At 37.6% G+C, this 27180-nt stretch overlaps 2 protein-coding genes across 2 annotated transcripts; both read right to left on the bottom strand.

The window, feature by feature from the left end:
• Nucleotides 1-693: 693 nt before the first annotated feature.
• On the bottom strand, nt 694-12196 carry LOC125647371 (neo-calmodulin-like). The gene is made up of 5 exons (XM_048874052.2): nt 12092-12196; nt 8910-8937; nt 1647-1790; nt 1286-1531; nt 694-1152 (listed from the first exon to the last, which is right to left on the bottom strand). The coding sequence occupies exons 1-5, from the start codon at nt 12194-12196 to the stop codon at nt 1121-1123; spliced, it is 555 nt and encodes a 184-aa protein (XP_048730009.1). The 3' UTR covers nt 694-1120.
• A 6703-nt stretch (nt 12197-18899) lies between these two features.
• LOC125672545 (calmodulin-A-like) lies at nt 18900-26711 on the bottom strand. Its single transcript, XM_048908744.2, has 4 exons — nt 26596-26711; nt 25317-25494; nt 24660-24911; nt 18900-19989 (listed from the first exon to the last, which is right to left on the bottom strand). The coding sequence occupies exons 1-4, from the start codon at nt 26596-26598 to the stop codon at nt 19934-19936; spliced, it is 489 nt and encodes a 162-aa protein (XP_048764701.1). The 5' UTR covers nt 26599-26711; the 3' UTR covers nt 18900-19933.
• Between the last annotated feature and the right edge of the window lie 469 nt (nt 26712-27180).

Raw genomic sequence — 27180 nt, 5'->3', positions numbered from 1 at the left:
CCTATATAAGCAATACAAAATAGAGAATTGGGCAAACACAAACCCCTGGATATACCAGAGGTGGGATCAGGTGCCTAGGAGGAGTAAGCATCTCCTGTCGACCGGTCACACCCGTCGTGAGCCCAATATCCTGATCAGGTAAAGGGACTTATCCGTAGTCAAAATCAGTGTGCCATGAACGGCCTAACAATCGGCATGAAACACGTCAGGCAGCATTTGACCCAGTGATAGGTTGTAATGGCAAACTACATGTATATCGTTATAACGACCATGGAATTTGCGAAATGCTGACTTCAATCGAGACTTGGAACCCCTGCACCATCAACTTGTTTGTCAGTAGCCTGCTTCGATTTAAAAACTGACAATACGCAGAACAAGTTCTTGCATATCGAATCAATTGAGATGTTAAATTGATTGTATATTGTTTAACGTCCCACTCGAAAATATTTCAATCATATGGAGACGTTGACCACCATTGCCGGTGAAGGGCTGCAAAATTTAGGCTTATGCTCGGCACTTACGGCCTTTGAGCAGGGAGGCATCTTTATCGTGCCATACCTGTTGTGACACGGGGCCTCGGTTTTTGCGGTCTCATCCGAAGGACCGATGTTAAATGACTTAATTCTGATGTTGGTAGATTTAATTACAAAGGACAATATCAAAGTTTCCAATACCTTTCTCCCAGGGGAAGTGATTATGTAGCCAGACTTCCTGTGAGAATAGGCACTTTGGAAGAAGCCATTGTTTTATATTGGTATAGCTTTCGGAAGCGCTGTGAATTCTACATTTCCTAAATGTGCACGACCAGTATAAAATATGGAAATGTGTAGTTTTGAAATCATGTATGATTTATAAAATGAGTTTAGTATGATCATCTTTTGTTTCAAAGAAAGACTTGTAGTATGTATACGTATGTTTCAAGCATCTGTAAGTCAGCGAAATGTCACGTGATACAACAGAGTGTACTGACTAATATGTAGACTAGAAGACCAACTGAAATACACAACGGGGTGGCGCCAATCATACAAGGAGGTAGATACTGTCAAAACTGAAGGAAAACGTTAGGATTGAACTTCACAAGTCCAGGATGTCTTTAAAGTGACTGTCCGTTCGTACTGCATCATATCCGTTGACACAAACAATTCACAAATTCTGTAATGTAGAAACAAATTCTGTAAAAGTAGTTAAACTTTCTACATGTTTTAAATTGTTTAGATCATCATTTCGTGAACGTAATGTTGATTCATTTAAAATTAAAAGTTCTCAGCATTTTTTTCTTTCTCACCATCAACATCAACTTTGCCATCGTGATTTGTGTCTGCTATCTCCATTAGTTGCTTAATTTCTATGTCTGATAAAGGCTCTCCTAAACATCGTAATGCTTTGGTCATTTGTTCCAGATTTAAGTAACCCTTTTTCGCTTTATCAAAAGTCATAAATGCTTCCCTGAGTTCGGCTTTCATCACTTCTGGATCTACCATGTAGCTGGATATCAGGTTGACATACTCCGCTTTATTTAGCACCCCATCCCCTGTAGCGAAAGAAAACACAGCAAGTAAAAAATGAAATATAACGACAGTCCAGGATACATAGCACGATATTGTTTGACGATGAGTTCCCGTCTTAATTTGGATGGTGAGCCTTACCATTTTTATCTGCCTTTTTCATGATCTCCTCTAATTTAGCATTTGATGGATTTTGACCCACAGCTCTTAGTATGGATCCAAGTTCGTCGATTGATATAGTCCCATCTTTATTTTTATCGAAAATCTCAAACGCGTCGATAAGCTCTACATTGATAGAGGAAAAATGAAAATATCAATGTCGTTAACACACAAACATGTTCAGTCAACCTCGTCCTTTTGTACCCGAGACATCGCTCCAAATACAGGTACCAGTAATAATATATGCAGTCTCTAGCTGAATACTTTCTATTAATTCACGCAGTTCTTTAGTACATGGTTCCCAAGTTATGTCTTCATACTAGAATTGATCAATATATTTTGATAAATTACGTCTTTAATGCTTTTTGAATTAAGACGTTTACATGCTTTGTCACAGATGTTTCCAATACCTTGTACCATATCATTATCATCTTGCTGTATTAAACTTAAATACAGTGAGTTTAGTTTGAATAATGTTAATATTAGTTTTTTTTTCTTCCATATTCAATTAATGAGGGCCCTCTGGGAGGTTTAGAATAGTCAACATCAATAGTTTTCTTTGGATTAAATTCATATAACAACCATTGTGAATTTTTTCAAGGTCAGCAGTCAAGGAGTCGATTGGAGTTATTGCGTCAACAAATAGATGTATAATCGGTAAATAAACTTATTCGAAATATATAAGTAAAAGCAACGGGCCCAGGATTGACCTCTGTAGGACACCTGCATATTTCGTACCCAGGATAATATCCTTCTAAAGCAACCGTTTTACACTCTATCCAGAATATAATATAATCAAATCTAAAACAAAGTTCTTTGAAATCCACACTGTTGCAATGAAGATAGGATACCCCTGTACCCCTAATAGTCCAGAATAGCGGCTAATAGTTCAGACTGAGCAACTAATAGTCCAAAATGAACTACTAATAGTCCAGAATGAACTACTCATAGTCCAGAATGAGCGACCAATGGAGTTTTACGAAGAGGCTTACTTTTACAATCGACGTCTGACTTGTACAATTTTTAAAAAGGGATCAGCTCCAACTACAGAAATTGGACCGAAAAGAATATACAGACTGCTTCAGTAAAAACACCAAAACCGACAATTATGTTTATTAATAGAATATTGTAAACTCTTTAGCAACTCTTGGGGATCCGGATTAGAATAGGTCCTCAATACCCCTTGCTTGTCGTAAGAGGCGACTAAATGGGGTGGTCCTCCGGATGAGACCGCAAAAACCGAGTGGCACGATATAAAGACCCCCTGACCAATGGCCGTAAGCGTCGAGCATATAGGCCTACAATTGCAGCCCTTCGCCGGCAATGGTGATGTCTTCATTTGAATGAACTATTCTTGAAAGGGATGTTAAACAATATACAACCAGCCTTCTTCCTTCTACATTTCTTCAACACTTTCGCAATACACTACTCGTTTCAAATTTTAATTACGTTAAAATTTATCGATTTTCACTTGTAATTTGGGTAACTGCGAATGACAAGCTGAGAACCCAGACAATTGCCATGAACAGAAATAGTAGTTTTAAGCGTCACTATACATGTATATCATAAGTGTACCACAGCTCGCTCAATGTAACTCAAGTTATCCTGGCATTTTTAAATCATGCGTCATCAGTCCTGAAAACTGAAAGGTTCTCCATATATTTCATCTTAGTTTTCTGGCTCCCCCAGGAATAAAGCAACCTCCACCCCCACAAACATTCAGTTCTGTACTGTACTAGACCCAAACGTTGTGAGGGGTGGGGGTAGGCTCTTCGAGTAATATTTTTTCATAGCTCTCCCTAATTTTAAAAACAATGCTACGTCCTTGTACCCCTCTCTTTCGTGTTGAAACTCTGGGTTTAAATGTGAAGACAATCAATACGTCATGTGTATATTGTATATACATGTATATCAATATACACTGCAGAATCAACGATATTTGTGGTAACTCAGTTTTCCTTGATTTTTTGTTTCCCCCTTTCCCCATAAATCCATGACACCTAAGTTTGAATTACGCAAAGACAAGGAAGGTGAAACTAAAGTACAGTAATCAATCTCCGTTCATTATCGGTATAAGCATTCGACATGTGTTTGTTCGAAATGCCGTACCCCGTAAGGATCCGGGTTAGAATAGGTCCTCGGTACCCCTTGCTTGTCGTAAGAGACGACTAAATGGGCTGATCGTTCGGACGAGACCGCAAAACCCTCGTGTCATAACAGGTGTGACACGATAAAGATCCCTCCCTGCACAAAGGCTACACGCGCCGAGCATAGGTCTAAATTTTGCAGCCCTTCACCGGCAATCGTAACGTCTCCATACGAGTGAGAAATTCTCGAGTGTGACATTAAACAATATACAACAACTGATTGCCATAAAGTCTTTGAATTTTGCAAATACCACTCCCAACTTTTTTTTTCATATTTGTAGTTGGTCCCTTTAAATTGTGAAAGTCAGCCTTTGATTGTTAAAGTTAGTCCCTTCGTAGAATTCCACTAGTCGAGAATGAACTACTAATTGTCCAGAATGAGCCATTAATAGTCCAGAATATGTTACTAATAGTCCAGAATGAGCGACTAACAGTCGAGAATGAACTACTAATAGTCCAGAATGAGCGACTAATAGTCCAAAATGAACTACTAATTGTCCAAAATGTGTGACTAATAGTCCAGAATAAACGACTAATAGTTCAGAATGAGCGACTAATAGTCCAAAATATGTAACTAATAGTCCAGAATGATCGACTAATAGTCCAGAATCAACTAGTAATTGTCCAGAATGAGCGACTAATAGTCTAGGATGAACTACTAATAGTCAAGAATGAACTACTTATAGTCCAGAATGAACTACTGATAGTCCAGAATGAACTACTGATAGTCCAGAATGAACTACTGATAGTCCAGAATGAACTACTGATAGTCCAGAATGAACTACTAATAGTCCAGAATGAACTACTGATAGTCCAGAATGAGTGACTAATAGTCCAAAATGTGTGACTAATAGTCCATAATGAACGACTAATAGTCCAGGATGAACTACTAACAGTCCAGAATGAACTACTGATAGTCCAGAATGAACTAATAGCCCAGGATGAACAACTAATAGTCAAGAATGAACTACTGAGAGTCCAGAATGAGCAACTAATAGTCCAAAATGAACTACTAATTGTCCAAAATGTGTGACTAATAGTCCAGAATAAACGACTAATAGTTCAGAATGAGCGACTAATAGTCCAAAATATGTAACTAATAGTCCAGAATGATCGACTAATAGTCCAGAATCAACTAGTAATTGTCCAGAATGAGCGACTAATAGTCTAGGATGAACTACTAATAGTCAAGAATGAACTACTTATAGTCCAGAATGAACTACTGATAGTCCAGAATGAACTACTGATAGTCCAGAATGAACTACTAATAGTCCAGAATGAACTACTGATAGTCCAGAATGAGTGACTAATAGTCCAAAATGTGTGACTAATAGTCCAGAATGATCGACTAATAGTCCAGAATCAACTAGTAATTGTCCAGAATGAACTACTGATAGTCCAGAATGAACTACTAATAGACCAGAATGAACTACTGATAGTCCAGAATGAACTACTAATAGTCCAGAATGAACTAGTAATTGTCCAGAATGAACTATTAGTCCAGGATGAACAACTAATAGTCCGGAATGAACTACTGGTAGTCCAGAATGAACTACTGGTAGTCCAGAATGAACTACTACTAATAGTCCAGAATGTGCGACGAATTGTCCAGAATGAGCGACTAATAGTCCAAAATGTGTGACTAATAGTCCAGAATGAACTACATGTAATAATCAACCATGTACAATCTTCAAGGATCAAGAAAACGTCTACACTTACAGTGAATGACAAATGAACCAGAAAACGTCTACACTTACAGTGAATGACAAATGAACCAGAAAACCTCTACACTTACAGTGAATGACAAATGAACCAGAAAACCTCTACACTTACAGTGAATGACAAATGAACCAGAAAACCTCTACACTTACAGTGAATGACAAATGAACCAGAAAACGTCTACACTTACAGTGAATGACAAATGAACCAGAAAACCTCTACACTTACAGTGAATGACAAATGAACCAGAAAACGTCTACACTTACAGTGAATGACAAATGAACCAGAAAACCTCTACACTTACAGTGAATGACAAATGAACAATTTATAATCATTGATGATCTAGTAGCACTAAAGATAGATTGTTGACAATAAATTAGAAATCATAAGCATGCAATGATCTGAAATCCAGGGAATGAGAAAATAAATGGTAATATTAGAAACGTGTCGTGTACTGTTTAGGAAAGCACAGTTTAAGCATGTGATATATAGTAAAGATTTAAGAATTGTAATCCTTAATCCAGGTTTCAAAATAATGGCACTTGGGATAAGAAATTAGAGTTTGATCCATTCATACAATGTTCATGTCTCCTCGTGTGTGGAAGGCGCCGCCCATCTTTCAAAGAAATTAGAGAATCGCAGTTTAAGCGTGTGATCTATAGCAAAGATTTAAGAATTGTAATCCCTAATCCAGGTTACAGAATTATGGCGCTTGTGGTCAGGAGTTAGTGGTTCATCCAGTCGTACAATTTCATGTCTACTCCAATTTAACAATATATGAATTATAAACTACATATATTACAGTCTGTATTATCATGAGGGTTTAGCAAGAGAACTGTAGGCATTCCGATTTGTAGTTTTATAGATATGGTATTGATTTATACATGTAAAACATGTACAATGTATGTGTGCTGGGGATCTTTCTCATTTAATATATCCATATTTTCTCCTTTTATTTATAAGTAAATCTCAAGTGGTCTCTGATTTATAGTGTGATTTAACCACTTCTCTAAGCAAAATGATTTTAGTTTACTCTTGACTTCTCTTTTTCTGTGCTTTCTTTTAGTTTCTTTGGGTAATACATACATGTACACACATATGTACAGAAGCGCAGAGAACTTCAATCTACATGGGTATTCACTTCCGCCCCTACCCGGAACCAAGGATCATACGAGATACACAATATGTTATACAGCACAGAGATAGCAATGAACTCTTAATTGAAGAAATATTTAATAGAAAGCACAGAGAAATTCACTATTTATGGATATCTCCTACCCCGGGTTGCACTCATGACCTGGGAACCAACATCCTAACAGCATGTGACCAGGGCGCTGGACCGCTCGGCCATCTAGGCAAGTATTACAACTTGCTTTCGATAATGATGGGATTCTCGCTTACAACTTTCCCTCTATCCCCCTCTCTCTGTCCGTATGTGTGCGTGTACTTCACAATTCTAAACAAACACAAGGCCAATAATGTGTACGTATACAATGTGCAAGTTTCAAACGTGTGCATCACATGATATCTTTAACTTTTGAAACTTTAAAACAAGTTACTCCATTTTAGTTCTGTACATGTATTTGTGGTTTGTACTGATTTTCATGCGCCAGACGAAGCATGGCCCAATTGCCAAAACCATCCAGAGCAGGACATGGAGTTTGGTTGGACACACCCTGCGCAAAGGACCAAACAACATCCCACGCCACGCCTTGAACTGGAACCCACAGGGAAAGCAAAAAAGGGGACGACCAGTCACCACCTGGAGAAGAACTCTACAGACAGAGCTCTGGAACATCAACATGACCTGGGGTGAAGCCAAGAGAACAGCCCAAAACAGAGCACAATGGAGAACATCAGTGCAGGCTTTGTGTACCGAGCGGAACGAAGAGGACTAAGTAAGATACTGATTTTCGAATGTCTTGTTAGTTAACCTCGCAAACCTCCCATTATTCTGTCTCTGAAAACTATTTGATGTTCACCACTAGCTTATAAGGGGATTTTAAAGCAAAACACAATTTAATTTTTTCAAAAAAAATTATAAATATATTTTGCTAAAAATGAAAATAGCTATTTTCTACAATGTAATATAATGTGCCGCGGAAATTCAGTTTTGCATGATTCTTACTTGGAATAGCACTTAAATATATTCTATATATGAATTATTTTTATTTCTTCAGAGATGAAAGCTACAATGGGATATTACATATGTATATAATGCAATGGAATGTATTATCCAAAATGTTAACAATATCCTTAAACCTGCCAGAATGAACTTCAGTCAATGACTGAATGCAGGCAAAATTTAACCTCAATATAAAAACATGAATGGTTTGTTTTACAGTGTGTTGATAGTTTACAAGAAGTGGCGGCCGATTTTGACGCTTGCGTCAATAAGTTACCTTATTTTTGTGGTCTGTCTGTTGTACATGTAATTAAGGTGAAGGTTGGTTTTATGCTGTGAACAAATTCAGTTTTATTATAGGGCATTGTGACAATCCGACATAAGTCAGTAGGTTAAAGAACGATTACTCTTAACGATGGCATACGATCAAGATTTTGTATTTTCTTACCACAGACGCTCGACGTTTTAAATATCTATAATAAAAGAAATTGTCTTCCTATAAACAAAATATTCACAAGGTATATTACGCCGCCATTTTGGTTTTCTTTTTTACCAGCTACATCAATTGCAATTTTCGGCGAAAAGTTCAATGTAAAATGATAATTATCCCTACTGTCAAAGTTTTACCACTCGCATCGTTATTGTGAACTAGAAATAAATTAAAGTCCACCTATCGGTTATAATCAACCTTCAAAACATTGTCTACTGTTTCTCAAAAGTGAATAAACCGAGAACTACTTTAAAGAGATGATACATTTAATTCTTAAATATGGAGACGTCACAAATACCGGTGAAGGGCTTCAAATTTCGGCCTTTGCTTGGCGCTTATGGCCATTGAGCATTTGAGAGTTCTTTAGCGTACCACACCTACTGTGACACGGGTCATCCGTTCTTAAGGTCATCTACGAGGACCCGTGATATTCACACCTTATACCGAGCATTTGGTGATGGAACGGTCACTAGCGGTACCTGTTTTAACGACTTAGGTCTGTCGCGGCCGGGATTCGAACCCCGACCTTTCGCATGCGGGGCGAACTGTCTACCTCCGCGTCATGTAATTATTGAAATACTAGTAGATGCAATTTCATCTCATATCTTTGTACCATTATTATTTTCAAACAAATTAAAAAATTGAAGAGAAATCCGCCAAAATCCAAACAAACAACAAGACAGAAAATCGAAAGAAAGAAAAACAAACCAAAACCCCCACCCCAAACTAGCAGTATTCTCAAATTAGGTGTTAGGAAAATTTACCTTGTGCCTCCGCTGGACTGAGTTGAGCCTGAAATTAATTGATCGGTATAATGGCTATTTCTATCTAAATGCTTGTTGTGTAGAAAAATATGTCTTGTATATGAAAAAGCGTAGCCTTCAACACTTACCATGACTTCAGATAGCTTTAAGAGTATAACTAATGTCAATGTGGTCCTCCTTTTTTAAGCTCCTAACCCGAAATAGGTATTCGACGACCACATGAAATCGACAATCAATAATTAAATAATCCAGCCATTTACGGACATCAAAACACGCATTTCTATGGATTAAGGTTACCATACATGTCGAATTCAACATACTAAGTAGCGTTGGATAATTAGATTATTATAATGCACTTATGTTGAAAGTGCAAGAACACATTAACTTCCATTAATACACGCGTTTAAAAATACTGAACGAGATATAGCCGTGTTTTAATAATTCACACCGTACTTGTTTCGACTTAAAAGTAAAATATATAATCATTTACTCTAGCAATCTTCTACTGCAATCAGTTATGGCGTTTACAAAGGTTGGGAATAAGGGGGCAGAGAACCAGGAAACCGACAAATAATAACCAATGTCTTAGAACTTGGGTCGTGTGTAAAATTCGTGATAAGTTTGGTCAAACTCAATTAAACAGTTGAAAAGATAAGATATGCACATAATATGCACTTCTAAGTAATATTTCCTGGATGGCCGTGATCGTTAAGATATCATCTTGAGTGACCTTTGTGTCATAGGCGCTTGACGTTACAAAAGTTCATTTATCAAAATTCACCTATCTCTACAAAATAACCACGATAACATCTGGTGTCAGTATGTAGATAATATCCATGTACGTTACGTCGACTACAGGAACCAGTATGTCTGTAATAATAATAGTACGGGTATATACATACCGCCCCGTTATAATGTTGTTTTATTAGGGGTGTGTGGTATATACATACCGCCCCGTTATAATGTTGTTTTATTAGGGGTGTGTGTGGTATATACATACCGCCCCGTTATAATGTTGTTTTGTTAGGGGGGTGTGGTATATACAAACCGCACCGTTATAATGTTGTTTTATTAGGGGTGTGTGTGGTATATACATACCGCCCCGTTATAATGTTGTTTTATTAGGGGTGTGTGTGGTATATACATACCGCACCGTTATAATGTTGTTTTATTAGGGGGGGGGGGTGTTGTATATACATACCGCACCGTTATAATGTTTTATTAGAGGGGGGGGGGGGGTATATACATACCGCACCGTTATAATGTTTTATTAGGGGTGTGTGTGGTATATACATACCACACCGTTATAGTGTTGTTTTATTAGGGGTGTGTGGTATATACATACCGCACCGTTATAATGTTGTTTTATTAGGGGGGTGTGTGGTATATACATACCGCACCGTTATAATGTTGTTTTATTAGGGGGGTGGGGGTGGTATATACCTACCGCCCCATTATAATGTTGTTTTATTAGGGGTGTGTGGTATATACATGTACATACCGCCCCGTTATAATGTTGTTTTATTAGGGGTGTGTGTGGTATATACATACCGCCCCGTTATAATGTTGTTTTATTAGGGGTGTGTGCGGTATATACATACCGCCCCGTTATAATGTTGTTTTATTAGGGGGGTGTGGTATATACATACCGCACCGTTATAATGTTGTTTTATTAGGGGTGTGTGTGGTATATACATACCGCACCGTTATAATGTTGTTTTATTAGGGGTGTGTGTGTGGTATATACCTACCGCCCCATTATAATGTTGTTTTATTAGGGGTGTGTGGTATATACATGTACATACCGCCCCGTTATAATGTTGTTTTATTAGGGGGTGTGTGGTATATACATACCGCACCGTTATAATGTTTTATTAGGGGTGTGTGTGGTATATACATACCGCACCGTTATAATGTTGTTTTATTAGGGGTGTGTGTGGTATATACCTACCGCCCCATTATAATGTTGTTTTATTAGGGGTGTGTGTGGTATATACATACCGCACCGTTATAATGTTGTTTTATTAGGGGTGTGTATGGTATATACATACCGCCCCGTTATAATGTTGTTTTATTAGGGGTGTGTGTGGTATATACATACCGCACCGTTATAATGTTGTTTTATTAGGGGTGTGTGTGGTATATACATACCGCACCGTTATAATGTTGTTTTATTAGGGGTGTGTGTGGTATATACATACCGCACCGTTATAATGTTGTTTTATTAGGGGTGTGTGTGGTATATACATACCGCCCCGTTATAATGTTGTTTTATTAGGGGGGTTTGTGGTATATACATACCACACCGTTATAATGTTGTTTTATTAGGGGTGTGTGTGGTATATACATACTGCACCGTTATAATGTTGTTTTATTAGGGGTGTGTGTGGTATATACATACCGCACCGTTATAATGTTGTTTTATTAGGGGTGTGTGTGGTATATACATACCGCACCGTTATAATGTTGTTTTATTAGAGGGGTGTGGTATATACATACCGCACCGTTATAATGTTGTTTTATTAGGGGGGGGGTGTATAGATTCGTAGTGAAAAATATAGTTGAATGGACGGAAAAACACCAGACGAACGTAACGGCGATGCTTTTCCTATTGGAACGGGATTGGGGAGGGGTGTAAATGTTAAATGACTATATCTTGAATATTCTAACACGACTGTTGTCATAAAGAAAAACCGCTACTTTTCTCAGTGTGGTTTATTAATTTGTTGTTTTACATCACATTATAGAATTTTTTTTAGACATGTAGAGACCTCTCCAGTTTTGCATGGTGAAATATTACAAATTTTTCACGACCATTGGGGTGAGTGTTTGTTTTCTTTTCTAACATGTCAACGGGATCTCCGTTTTATGGAGGTATGCTACACCAGAGAAATTTGATATAGGTGAAAAGTGGAGGATATGTGCAACAATATTTTGAAATTGAAAACTTTCGAATTTACTTTATTTAGTCAAAAAATAGTTTTATTTTTCTAGAAAGCAATCTGGGGAAAAAATCAAAACCCCTGCTGGACTTGAACCCGCAATCTACGGTTTAGCAGTGGACGTGCTAACCACCTAATAGAAAAATCTGGCTGATATTTATATTTTCATTCATCTTTTAAAAGTTAGTCAGCCATTATGACAATATAAAGAACCTCCTTAAATCAGAGACTTTCACTTACTGGGCACTTGGAGATGGAACAGTTACTATCAATGTTAAACCTCTGAGGATTTACAAGGCACCGCGGGATCGAAAATTGAACACAGGCCTGGAGGTTATAAAACATTTTTAAGCACGTTTTCATACTCAAACTCGAACTCCATGCTCTAAATCGTACTCATAGTCAAATGTGAAGGTTATAAAACTTTTATAAAATCATTCTCATACTCTTATGCAGTACATGCTCAATATTTTTATGCCCCCCTTCAAAGAAGAGGGGCGTATTGGTTTGTACCTTTCGGTCGGTCGGTCGGTCGGTAGACCACATGTTGTCCGCTCAATATCTTGAGAACCATCCACTTGATGATAATGATATTTCATATGTGGGTTAGTTATGAATAGAAGAGGACCCCTATTGTTTTTCAGGTCAAAAGATCAAGGGTCAATCTACTCTGGACATAGGAATATAATGTCCGCTCAATATCATGAGAACCCTTTGCTTGAAAGACATCAAACTTGACACACTGGTACAACCCACGGAGTAGATGACCCCTTTTGATTTTGAGGTCATATGGTCAAGGGTCAAACGGCATAGGAATATACTGACCATTCAATATTTTGAGAACCCTTTGCTTTACAGACATCAAACTTGGTACACTGGTACATCTTCAGAAAAAGATGACTCCTATTAATTTTGAGATCACATGGTCAAAGGTCAAGGATTAAACTAGACTACTACTACTGTCCGCTCAATATCTTGAGAACCCTTTGCTTGACAGACATCAAACTTAGTACACTAGTACATCTTCAGGAGGAGATGACTCCTGTTGATTTTGAGGTCACATGGCCAAAGGGCAAGGATTAAACTAGACATGGGAATATACTGTCTGCTCAGTATCTTGAGAACCCTTTGCTTGACAGACATCAGACTTGGTACACTGGTATATCTGCAGGAGAAGATGACTTCTAGTGATTTTGAGGTCATATGGTCAAGGGTCACACTGGACATAGGAATATACTGTCCGTTCAATATTTTGAGAACCCTTTTATTGACAGACATCAAACTTGGTACACTGATACGTCTTCAGGAGAAGATGCCCCTAGTGATTTTGAAGTCACATAGTCAAAGGTCAAGGGTCACACTGGACATAGGAATATACTGTCTATTCAATATCTTGAGAACCCTTTGCTTGACAGACATCAAACTTGATACACTGTTACATCTTCAGAAGAAGATTCCTATTGATTTTGGGGTCACATGTTTAAAGGTCAAGGGTCAACCTGGATATTGGAATATACTGTCCGCTCAATATCTTGAGAACCCTTTGCTTGACAGACATCAAACTTCGTACACTGGTGTATATTCAGGAGAAGATGACTCCTATAAATTTTGAGGTCACATGGTCAAGAGTCAAACTGGACATAGTAATATACTGTCCACTCAATATCTTGATAACCCTTTTGCTTGACAGACATCAAACTTAGTACACTGGTACATCTTCAGGAGAAGATGACCCATATTGATTTTGAGGTCAAAAGTCAATAGTTGAACTGGATATAGTAATATATTGCCTCCTATCTTTTAAAGATTATTTGCTTGATTGACACCAAACTTGGTACACTGGTACAGCATAAGGAGTAGATGACCCCTATTGATTTTTAGGTCACATGGTCAATTCACTCTTGACGTAAGAAGATATTGTCTGCTCAATGTTTTGAATTGATGATACTACTATCAATTAAATGATGTGTGTGTATAACCCTTTTCAATTTTGCACCATGGGGGGCATATGTGTTTTACAAACGTCTCTTGTTCGAGTATGCTTCGGAGCTTGTTCAGAGTTGTATTTACAACAAACATGGCTGGGTCTGAGTACTAGTACTGTAAAAAAAAAATTATAACCTTCAGGCCAGTTCTCCAAGCTGCGAAACGAGCACCTTAACCACTTGACTACCGCGATTGGTTGAAATCCATTCCGTAGAGAACAACACATTGCTTCATGTATTTACACAGGTACCTAAAGCGTGGATAGCGTGTTACACCCCACTCCCCCCCCCCCCCCCCCCCCCACACACACACACTTCTACTCAATGAAAAAATAAATATTTCTAACCAATAATTTATCCAACATGTGATTTCCTAGCTGATTACCGACATAAGTCGTTCTGCATAGTCAGTTTCTACTTTTTACAAAGCTTTTCAGATAACCACTAACGAAAAATATATGTAAAAACCCAGGTCCGGTGAAATAAACGGCAAAATACAACAATCAAAACTAATGGCATGGGAATTCGATGTAAAACACAAGTTGAACTGCGCATTACCCTGACGAGATATTCGGTAAAATTGTTTGTACCCATGAATCGGTCTCAAAGTGCGTAGCCTCCTGTATATTGACATTATTTTGTTGCACACCTTCACACATATATTGAAAAGCTAACACGAGGCCCATGTGTAACAACGCTCACCTGAGTCACCTTGGCCTTGTCAGATGTATCAGTTTATCAATCTTTACTCCCATTATTATTATTATTATACAAAATTTATAAAGCTTTATAATTCCCATGAAAATTTTGACCCCATACTGTTGCCTCAACTTAGACCCAAAGGATCACAACATAAATGAAAATAACTTTACATACACAGAGATGTCTCATGTTGTGTATCTGAGTATACTGGGTCACTGAGAGGGCAATCCGGATTGTATGTCGTTGTTGGTTTTACTATTACAATGTATTCCGGAAAAGACCGGGTTGGGGTTTGAGTGTTAATAAAAATGACAGACGTTGAGGTATCACACCGGTAATTATTTTCACTATATATTACTATAGAGGGGAAAAAATCATTAAAAATCAGTTTACAAAATTGATGCCGAATAACGCAGTCAGACACGTTCTATGTTACCTATCTCGTCTGCGGACACCAGAAAAACAATACCCTACGCGGCATTTTCGAAACAAAATTACCCGCAAACAAGACTACCCTCAAATCCACGTGTTTTTCACATGTGTGTAAACAGCCGGAGTGCACCTCAGGAAGTAGCATCAGCTACCAACAGCAAATAGTTCCTTTGTATACACTTGATTATTTCTACAAATTACACAAAATTTCCTAATCAGAGGTACAAAAATTAAGAGAAAAGAAGAAGAGGAAATGAGAAAAATCGCGCAAGGAAAAAAAATATTTCTTTAAATATATGGAACTACAATTGACTAAGTTCATTTTGATTGGACAATTACCGGTGTGATACCTTGAGTAGCATGTGTTTTGAGTTTGTGATAAGTGATCGCAATGTAGACTATATGCATAAACACTCAGGACAGTAAATGAGTGATGCAACACTCAACACCAATACGACTAACATGGCCTTGCTGTTCTAGATAAGACCAATGTCACAAAGTCATAGATCATCGTATGATATCTTGTCATGCGAAACCTGTATACAAAATATGAAAGCTCTATCTCAAATAGTTCAGGAGATATTGAATAGGCCAAACACCAAAGTATAACAAGGTCTTGTTATAAAGAATCTATACACAAATCTTAAATAGTTCAGGAGAAATTTATTAGGTAAGTTTTTTTTAAGAAAGTGGGTCAAGGTCACAAAATCAAATACGAGTGTATCACAAAGTATTGTCATAAAGAATTTATATACAAAATATGAGAGCCCTACCTTGAATAGTTCCGAAGATATTTTACAGACTACGTTTTCTTAAAAGTAGGTCACATTCCAAGGTCACATATCATAGTATGAAAAGAAAGGTATAGCCATGATATATCTTAAATAGTTCAGGAGATAATGAATAGGCCAGAGATTTAAAACGTAGGTCCAACTCCAATGTCAAGGTCAAACTTCACGAGATGCCAAGGTCTTGCTTAAAGAATATATATATAAAATATGAAAGGCCTACAACAGTTGAGGAATATGTTTTGGTTCCAGCTGACAAAGCTAGTAACAACATTGTCTTTGTTTGTAAGGCTCATTATTACAACTGTATTTTAAACGAACTTGGCATTAATTCCACTTTTGGTAATCATACTTATACTCCAACTGCCCTTTCAAAAGACGAAATTCTTCAAAACCATGCTTCAGTTTTAGACACATTTAATATTCCAGTCAATGGGTCGAATGAATATGAGTTACCGTACCTATACTGGATTCCTAAACTACATAAAAACCCTTACAAACAAAGATACATTGCTGGATCCAGTAAGTGCTCTACCAAGCCCCTATCTTTGCTCCTCACGAAAATGTTAACAGCTGTGAAGGAGAAACTTCAAACTTACTGTGCGACTACATATGCCAGAAGTGGTGTTAATCAAATGTGGATTCTAAAAAATTCTAAAGAACTTTTAGTAAACTTGAAATCACAGAATTTTTCCCAAATCAATAGCATTAAAACCTATGACTTTTCAACACTATACACGACCATTCCTCACGATAAATTAAAGACTAGACTTTTTGACATCATAGACAGTTGCTTCTTCAACAAAAACGGAAAACGGAAATATTCATATCTAGTGATCAGTCATTCAAAAACTTACTTTGTTAAACACCACTCTGATTCCACGCACAAGTACTCTGAAGTTGAAATAAAAAATATGCTAGAGTTCCTCATTGACAATATCTTCGTGGTCTTTGGTGATCAGGTCTTCCAACAGTCTGTTGGAATTCCCATGGGCACGAATTGTGCTCCTTTGTTAGCTGACCTGTTTTTATATTCATATGAAGCAGAATTTATTCAAAAACTTCTACGTGAGAAGAAAAAATCTCTCGCTGTGACCTTCAATTCGACTTTTAGATATATCGATGACGTTTTGTCTATTAACAATGATAGCTTTCATTCATATGTCGATTTGATATATCCCTGTGCGCTGGAAATAAAGGACACCACAGAGTCGTCCACTTCTGCTTCATACTTAGATATTTTATTGAAAGTAGATATTAACGGCAAACTAACAACTCAACTGTATGACAAACGGGATGATTTCAGCTTCTCCATCGTCAACTTCCCACATTTATGTAGCAATATTCCATTATCACCTGCATATGGTGTTTATATATCTCAACTGATTCGATATGCAAGAGCTTGTTCTGGGTATAGTAAGTTTTTAAATCGAGGTAAGCTACTGACAAACAAGTTGATGGTACAGGGATTTCAACAGTCTCGATTGAAGTCAGCATTTCGCAAATTCTATGGTCGTTATAACGATCTAGTTCGTCAATACAACCTCGCATTGGGTCAAATGCTGTCTGACGTGTTTCATACCGATTGTTAAGCCGTTCTTGGCACACTGATTTTGACTGCGGATAACTCCGTTTACCTGATCAGGATATGGGGCTCACGGCGGGTGTGACCGGTCAACAGGGGATGCTTACTCCTCCTAGGCACCTGATCCCACCTCTGGTGTGTCCAGGGGTCCGTGTTTGCCCAACTATCTATTTTGTATTGCTTGTAGGAGTTATGAGATTGATCACTGTTCGTTATCTTCACCTTGCATTGAATAGGTCAGGGTTCTTTTTAAAGTAGGTCAAACTCCAAGGTCAAACATCATTGTGTACAAGGTCTAGCCATAAAGAATCTATATACATCTAATGAAAGCCCCACCTAAAAAATGTTCCGCATATATTTAATGTTATGTTTTCTGAAAGTAGGTCAAACCCCCAAGTTCAAGGTCACGGGCCATGGTATGAAATGAAAGGTCTTGCCATAAAAAATATACATATAAGATATGAAAGATCTGTCTTAAATACATGTAGTTCAGAACATATTGGATAGGTCAGATTTTTATTGAAAGTATGTCAAATTTCCAGGTGAAGGTCACAAACCATTGCATTACAAGAAATGTCTTTCTGTAAAGAACGTAGATGCAAAATATGAAAAACCAAGCTTAAATAGTTCAAGATATATTTTTAAAGATTTTACCTATATAACATCATGTAAAACTTTGCTCCCCTGTTGTAGCCCCACCCTCGGGGACCATAATTTGCACAAACTTGGATCTACTTTATTTCAAGAAGCTTTCATGTAAATTTCCACTTTTCTTGCCCAATGGTTTTTAAGAGGAAAATTTTCTCTACATACTAGAATGTAAAATTTTAATTCCCTATTGTAACTCCACCTTACCACCTGAGGCATGGTAAAAAAAACAAAAACATTGAAGCTGTATTACGCCAGGGAGCTTTCATGGAAACTTTTCTGGCCCAGGGATTCTCGAGAAGATTTTTAAAGATTTACCCAATATATTCGCATGTAAAACTTTGATCCCCTATTGTGGCCTCGCTCTACTCTTGGAGACATTATTTTAACAAAATTTTAATCTGCACTATGTCAGAAACCTTTCATGTAAAATTGAACTTTTCTGACCTTGCGAAGATTTATAAATGACCCCATCCTAATTTTGTATTTTTGTGATTATCTCCCCCTTTGAAAGGGACATGGCCCTTCATTTGAACACACTTGAATATCCTGAACCCATGGATAATTTGTACCAGGTTTGATTGAAATTGGTCCAGTGGTTCTGGAGAAGATAAAAATGTGAAAAGTTTATGACGCCGACAGACAAAGGTGATCAGAATAGCCCACTTGAGCTTTCAGCTCTGATGGGCAAATAAAAATTAAAAACTGACTGTGCAGAACGATTTATGAAGATGACCAGCGGGAAAATCACAAAAATTGGATTAATCATTGGCTGTATATTTATTTTTTAATTGGGCAGAAGGGGGAGGGCATTCACACTTTGGTGCATGTGACTATATACAGTCTGAACAGTACAATATACATATATCTTTAAATAGACTGCAATACAAAAGAAAAATAACACTAAATTTTTAAATGTACATTTATTAGATAAATCAATATTTTACACCAAATTCTTTGTATTTGGAGTCATTCTATCACATCTTATTTCGTAAATGTACGACGAAAGATGAAATTAAATGTAACCCTAAGAAATGCACTTATAAACTTCAATAAAATCTATATGAAGTAAAATACAATTCTACATCATTATAAATGCACTCATACAGTGAAAAGAGAAGATACATGTATGATAAAGGTCTCGCATGTACAGCTGTATATGACCCCCATTTTGAGAAAATCGTCAAGGACAAAAATGTCTGAAACCGAGTATCACTTTTAACATCTGTGACAAAATTGTGGATTTAGACTCTCACATTCTGATCGTGATTATAAATATCTTACTAAGGCATATCTCGAAACAAGTTACAGTGTTTTAATCACACTTAAGTCTATTTCTAAATTTAAATGAAAATGGAGGTCACAAGGGCCCTTTATCCTAACCTTTCGTTTTATGAAATCAAGCACACACTATTCCCGTTAAAATCAAGTTTTATATCTAAACGTTCTACCCCCATCAAATTCTTGTTTACACTAAATATCCGGAAATATAATCGAACTTGTCACAATGATAATGCACTGAAATGATCAAAAAATATAGCAAGCACAAAATGATTCAGGCTGGTTAATGTGGATTCCAACGAGCGACAAATGGTACGCCAAAACGAACTCTAGGAGAAATGTTCAAATACCTTCCTTTCCAACGTCAAATTCTTTTCAGATCTGAGTCTTCCAAGTCATAAGTTATTGTGTTAAAGCCGTAACTACCTCGTGAGGGTTGACACTCCAGCACCATTAGTCCACCTCGATAAGTAATTAATAATGATCTACACATACTAGTATATCATCTAACGCTATAGGTTACGTTTGATTTTTTCCACAGATCTTATGCATCGAGTGTCCCTGATGGACTGTGTCAATTGTTGTATTAATATCAAATGTTGCAAAAATAGAGATCTCTTGCTGCAAAAACCTAACTGCACCATCCTATAGTCATTCCGACTTATTGCCCAAGTGTATTGCTATTTAGGACTGGTCGTGTGATGAATCTCGAAAATTCTGAAAAGAGAAATTATTTTTAATCGACTGTAAATTGATGTGTATCTACATTTTGGAACCGATGATGACTACACATACATATTTTGCATGGGTATACCTCAACACATGTTAACCAATAAATTCAAAGCAGAGAAATGAGATATGTCTCTGTGAAATCAATCAATCACGCCCTTGGATACATTCAATTGTGGCAAATTCCACTTTAACCTTGGCCTTTAGAGCCACATTTCAATGGCAGCGATCAACCTTTTCATTCACGAGATATGAGGTATCTTCATTGCATAGTTAAAAAGTTATAATGGTTGCCGACAGACAGCCATGGAATGGCAAACTTTAACATACAGACAGTTGGACTATATACATGTACATGTGCGTTTTAAGTAGATTAATTTCCTTAACAAACTATGATTGATAGAAGCAGTAGACTTCGTTTAAGAAAAACTAAATGCATAGTGATGTAGATCAGGGAGGCCTCTACCAAAATGGTAAATTTCATGATCCCCGGGGTAGGGGTTCTGACCCTAGGGCGGGGCCTAACTTACCATATAGTGTTTATGTGTAAAACACTTAAATAACAGCTAGCATTTTCTCCACAGGAAAACTTCTCTAAATAAAGACTTAAACACTTCAATGTAATGAAATGAACATCTAAATAGGATCCCCCATGATTTGTGGTTTGATGTGATTTATATTCAAAAGTTTGTGTTTTCTATCCATAGGCGCCTGGGTCAAGGATATTGCACTATAACCTATATGTAAACAATGGAGGAAATTCGAACCAAGCATAAATATTTCTCTCTGATCTATGGTGTCTCTTTATACATTTTTTCATGTTCCAGGAAGCTTAAATACACGTGTCATTATCACAAAACACTAATTTATCCACGTTTTAAAAATGTCTTATCCCTGATTCATAATATATAACAAGGCTTGCAACTCAATCTACCCCTTTCCGTACCCCATGACAGTTATTTGTCGATTAAAAGTTATTTACACTGCTTACCAGCCAGTTTCTGGGCCCCATTCACTCCCAGTAATTCTTCTTTAATAATTAAAATCCTCTAATAACAGCTGTCTATCCGTTGTATATTTTTAATAATTTTTTTCTGTCCAGAGTCATCTCATTCAAATCTCTAATCACGCTTTCTTTTATTTTATTTCAAGCTCTATAAAACCTGTAAAATCCAGGACCTTCCGGGTGCTTCGCCCCCTAGGTCCCCACCAGGGCTTCGCCCTGGATACACTGGGTGCCTCAAGACCCCCTGCCTCATAAAGTGGCGCCCCCGTAACCACAATTCCTGGATCCGCCCCTGCTTTCTAAATATACATTTAGTTTCAATTTAGTATCAATAACACGAAAGAAGATGTTATGAGTATTTAAGTGTTTTACACATAAACACTATATACTAAGTTTGGCCCCGCCCTGGGGTCAAAACCCCTACCCCGGGGATCATGAAATTTACAATTTTGGTAGAGGCCTTACTGCTCTATATCACTATGCATTTTGGTTTTCTTACACATGTGCGGCTCTGGAAAAGATTTTTGAAAACTGGTCAATTTTGGGCAGTCTTTGTCCCACCCCTTGGGCCCCAGGGGTGCAGGAGTCCTGAAATTTACAATTTATGTCCCCCTTGTCCTAAGGATGCTTCATACCAAATTTGAAAAGAATTGGAACAGCAGTTATCAAGAAGTTAAAATGTTAAATTGTTAACGCACGACGGACGACAACTAATTGCAATAGGTCACCTGAGTTTACTCAGAGTGTACAGTAGGCATTTCACCAAATGAAGCTAAAGATATTCCAGTGTTCACTTGCCCAGAATGTATTCTGGTAGATCAGTAAAATGTACAAAGCTTTTGTACCTAAATATTCGGATAGTGTGATTTGATGTAATCCCGAAGTATGTTTATGTTTCCGAGACAATTCGGGTGATTTGTTTGGTTGTTATGCTACTTTTGTTTGCAGGTCTACATGTAACAATGGAAGAAGTACAGTGTAATCGAGATTTTCGTGTTTGATGAGGAGGTCGAGATGTTCGATCTAGAGAAGCCAGAGTTGGAAGAGGTCACGAGTCCACAGGCGGCCGAGAATACAGAAATGGTGTCGGGGAAGTTGAACAGTCTTACAGATTCGGAAGGGGAGCGGGCTGGGAGAGAAACATGGACGATGGTACAACTGGGCAGGATGTAAAGACGGACTGTCATCCTCGAGGAACTACAAGATGTGAGGTAATCACCTGCAAAGAAGTGTTTACAGGGGCCACTCCCTTGCAATATCACATCTCGACCGACTGTTTGGCCAGTCATCAGGTATTGCTGACCTGGCATCCCTCGACAAGCTGAGGAAATATATCGAAGGTCAACTTGGGAAGGTTAGTTGGAGATTATGTTGGCCCGCAAGAGAAACAGTAGGGACTGTTTCAGATGCATTGGGACCACCCTGGACTTTTCCAGCTTGTTGTAGTGAACAGAGGAAGAATCCACCATGTTGCTTTGCTGGTACACCCGAGGTTTATCACCATAGGAATATACAATGCAATCAGGCGAGGGTTGTGGAACCCAAGACTGGAACGACATCGTTCTAGGTCAGACCTGGAAGGCGAGACTCAAGACTGTGAAGAAAGCGTCTGTAGTTGACTGCCATTGGCATCCTGGGAGGTTACCCGCATGCTTTTTTTACGGCTTTATAACCCTGGACACCCGTCTCATGGAAGTAACAGTTGTTTTGATTGGGGGTTGTGCTGTCTATAGTTTGACGGCTTTATAACCCTGGACACCCGTCTCATGGAAGTAACAGTTGTTTTGATTGGGGGTTGTGCTGTATATGTTTTGACGGCTTTATAACCCCGGACACTCGTCTCATGGAAGTAACAGTTGTTTTGATTGGGGGTTGTGCTGTCTATGGTTTGACGGCTTTATAACCCCGGACACTCGTCTCATGGAAGTAACAGTTGTTTTGATTGGGGGTTGTGCTGTATATGGTTTGACGGCTTTATAACCCTGGACACCCGTCTCATGGAAGTAACAGTTGTTTTGATTGGGGGTTGTGCTGTCTATGGTTTGACGGAGATACCGGTATCTGGGACTGACTCCGGCTGGGTAGTCTGCAGAGGAATTCACCCCAAGGAGGTGTGGAGTGCGACTAGAGCAGATGCAGAACGCGTGGTAAAGCAGTGCGTTAAGCAAAGTTGTTCTGTAGGTGAAATTGGATTGGATTGCACAGTGGCAGGTAGTCATCGTCAGGAAATGTTTATTTTGGCGGAGTTTTGTCCGCAGGTCTGACCTGCCAACCACTCTAGTCCTTCATCTCAGGGGATCAGAGAGCGACCCCTCTGCAGAGGTTCCAACTCAAGACTGTATTACATTGTTGGATGGATTGTGGGTGCCAACATTAGTCCCGCTTTATCTGCATTGTTTTAGGAGGTCCAAAGCAAGTCAGTTTGTGGATAGAGACTGACCGAACCGTCTACTGTGGCATTGGTGGAAACATCCGCAGCTGTGCGGCACAGCAAAGAAAAGGTATGCGTGCCATCCCGGATAAAAATCGACTTCTCATCGAAACCGATAGTCCTTATTTGCCTCATGGAGTACAGTATCCAAATACTCCAAGACACATTGGAAAGACTTACCAGTGTGTATCAAACATTGTGCAAACGGCAGAGAATGTACTTCGAAATTTTCGTGCATTCTTTGGGCAGAGCTAAGAGGGAAACCTTGAACCCCGGATGCGACTGTGGAGACTCGAATGAACTTTATCCATTATTTTTCTGTTGTTGTCCAGTGAAGAAACCAGGACCGTGATGATTATGTAGATTGTCTTTGTTTAACTGATATGACTGTAACTTGTTTCAAGCAATGTTGATTATTGAGTTTGTATATATGTATAATGTATAAGTGGTGGCTGAGTATGCAAGTTGCATGGTGTATGAGTGATCCATAATTTTTTCATTCTGTACTGATGGATGGATTTCGTTTTCAAACTGGGGAGGAGTGTGGTGATTTTCGGTCTTGTAATGGGGACGAACTGACCCTGGTACCAGATGATCTACTATCATTAGCTCGTTTTTCCGGTTTGTGAGAGCGTGTATTGTGCTGAATGTGGATTGAATAAGCAGTGGTAAGCTTACCGTAGCTGTGTACTACCGCTGTTTCCCTGGTAATCGGTTAGTAGCGGAGGGAAATGCAATAACATACAAGAATAGTAACTCTTTCTCCCCAAGATGGCGGGAATTCAATTTATCGCCAAATTCGTTATAACCCAATATTTGACAATCTGGTTGTTCGTCACGTTGGTCATTTTAGTGCTTTGTATAATTTTTTTGTATTTAACCTTGTATCCGTGTTGTGGATCCGACACTTTCAGGTATCGGGTGTTGTTGGAACTTTAGTGCTTTTATATATATATATATATATATATATATATATATATATATATAAAAGCACTAAAGTTCCAACAACACCCTATACCTGAAAGTGTCGGATCCACAACATATATATATATATATATATATATATATATATATATATATATATAAAGCACAAACAAACAATTATAACATATATATATATATATATATATATATATATATATATAAAGTCTCTGTTTTGGAAGTAAAATATAGAAAAAACTCTAAACACTTTGTTGATATATATATAAAACACCTACTGACCTTTGTAATTGATTAAACCATCGTTATTGGTGTCTGCTATTTTGATCATCTGTTCGGCTTCTTCGTCAGTGAGCGGTTCCCCCATCGTCGTGGCTACTCTTAAAAGTTCCGACTTTTCGATCATACCGTTACCATCCTTATCAAATATTTTGAAAGCGCCCTCTATGTCTTTCTGTTGCTCCTCTGGTGATTGTGACACGTAAAATTTCGACATCAAAATTTTGAAATCTTCAAACTGTATTTTGCCGTCCTCTATAAATTACAAATTAAAAGTCATCTAGAAGATGTTGAAACAGGTTGTACATGTAGTGTTACGTATATCATTCATCATTTGTAGAGTGTAAATATGGCTATATGCATGCAATATTTGAGGAAGGGGGTGTGTCCCCTTTAGTTGGAATAAGTTATTTTGTACCGCAGTCCCTCTTTTTGGTCGGAGAAAGTAAATATATTTTATGGGGTTGGATTTTTTACTTTTGAATGTTATGGTCCGTGAGTAGCAGTGATTCTTCTAAACAATAAAACATAATACAAGTTTTTTTAAAATGAGCTTTGTCTTCCAGACAAGCGACAGTCAGGTCGGATCAAACCGATAACTTTAGCAGGTCATACATGTATTTTATGTGAAGAAGTCCTACAAAATCGGTGTACACTTACGATTTTGGTCAATTTCCTTGATAAACGTCCGAAGATTCTTCATGGAGGGATTGAGACCCAGGCTACGTACTACCGTGTCCAGCTCATGCAGACTGATGTGGCCATCTTTGTTTTTGTCAAAAATATCAAACGATTCCCGCCAGACTTCAATCTGCTCTTCGCTGTGTTGGTGATTCGCCTGGTGAAGATACCAATACACGCATATAGGAAGGTAATTCTCTTCAGAGAAGTGGCCAGACATAGTCTACATATGCCTGTCCACTTCTCTTACGAGAATACTAGGAAGGGAGTATTGTTTTCTTTAACCGCATTTAACATATAGATTAATTGTTATGATTAATTACTATTTAAACTGTACATGCCCTCGAGGGCCCTTATAATTGGTGAATAAACTTATTTCATGTATATGTATATGTCGCCCTTATCTTTAATGGTGTTTTGATATTCTGTAACATCACACTTGCATGGTAAAATTTGTCTAAAATTCTTTCTGCAAACAATTTCATAAGAATTTCATATTTTACGTGGAAAGGGGGGGGGGGGCATAAATATACTTAAGTCCCATTTTATCGCATCCCTTCATTTTCCCATGTATAGTTTAGAGTACCTTGGTTTAATTGTATATTTTAATTCATGGGTATAATATCTATGTAAGCAACATCTGCATTCAAATTATTGCTGTATTTCGCTTTAAACGCAAACGATACCAGGCCTCGAAACACGGGGTAAAATCAATGAATTACGGATACCTGCTCAACATTAAAAAGTGAACCAAATAATCTGAAATCAATATTTCTGTACAATGTTGTATAAAGAAAACAAATGATAAGAATGATAATGTGCAATGTAAAATTCTGTATGTAACTTAAATATTAGACATTTATTTATCTATGCTACATGTATACCTATAAATTAACACAGGTGCTTGGGTCATAATATATGAATACACATCTAACCTTATACATATGTAAATAATCAATTATGACCCAATCACCTGTGTAAATTAACATACATTTCATGCGATTATTGCATATGAATTGTACCTTGTATATGCTATGAATATTGATCGATGATTTTTACATGTACGTTCGATATTCAAACAACATATCTATCATTTTCTCTGTTGTTACTGTACCAATGTAAATAGGTATGCTGTGTTCTAAACATGTTAAAACATATGCGCATGCATTACTATCGGAATGCATATTCTACATCGTTCTAAAGTGTGAGAGAGACTTTAAACAATGCATAAAATGCTTTTTAAAAAACTTTCACTTACCATTCTTAAAATGTCCACCCAAAATCGATCACGTTTATCGCTACCAAATTCTTGATCAAGGTTTTGCTTGTTATTGTTTTCCTTCACCTGAGCAGGTAAAGCTGTAATCAGTGCGATGATTGGTTAAATTCACGGTATAATTGTTATCGATTTTCTGATTGGGTAGCAATGTGTAAATGTTTATTGGATACCGTTTGCTTACTAAGGTCGGGTGTTCTAGACTGCATTGTGTTTAAGGGGGAAAATTTATGACATGAATTTATGGTCAGCATTGCTTTTAGTCAATGTAGAATCAACTGATTAAAGTCATTCTTGAAAATCATATGGGGGAAAGTTAGTAACTGTGCATTAGACTATCATAAAATATATTTTTCATAAATAAATTTAAACAATTAGAATACGGTTTGAACTGCGACGCTTTATGCAGGGGCGGATCCAGGAATTGTGGTTGGGGAGAACTTAATGAGACAGGGGATCTGGATTTTACAGATTCTATACAGCTTGAAATATGTGTCCTATGTAGTCATTTTTACTATTTTCTGTCAGTTTTTATAAGGTGAAATTAATAAAATTACGCAAATTTTA

The sequence above is a fragment of the Ostrea edulis genome, chromosome 6 (genome assembly GCF_947568905.1).
Source record: "Ostrea edulis chromosome 6, xbOstEdul1.1, whole genome shotgun sequence".
Classification (NCBI taxonomy): domain Eukaryota; kingdom Metazoa; phylum Mollusca; class Bivalvia; order Ostreida; family Ostreidae; genus Ostrea; species Ostrea edulis.
This window is presented reverse-complemented; position numbering and strand designations above follow the sequence as displayed.

Coding starts and splice junctions, on each gene's coding strand:
- LOC125672545 (XM_048908744.2), bottom strand. Junction 24,912..25,316: donor CAAGGAAATTGACCAAAATC/GTAAGTGTACAC, acceptor TGTAATTTATAG/AGGACGGCAAAATACAGTTT. Junction 19,990..24,659: donor TGGTTTAATCAATTACAAAG/GTCAGTAGGTGT, acceptor TTCTCTTTTCAG/AATTTTCGAGATTCATCACA.
- LOC125647371 (XM_048874052.2), bottom strand. CDS start 12,196: ATGTTTTATAACCTCCAGGCCTGTGTTCAATTTTCGATCCCGCGGTGC. Junction 8,938..12,091: donor GTTCCATCTCCAAGTGCCCA/GTAAGTGAAAGT, acceptor AATTAATTTCAG/GCTCAACTCAGTCCAGCGGA. Junction 1,153..1,285: donor TGGCAAAGTTGATGTTGATG/GTGAGAAAGAAA, acceptor TCTACATTACAG/AATTTGTGAATTGTTTGTGT.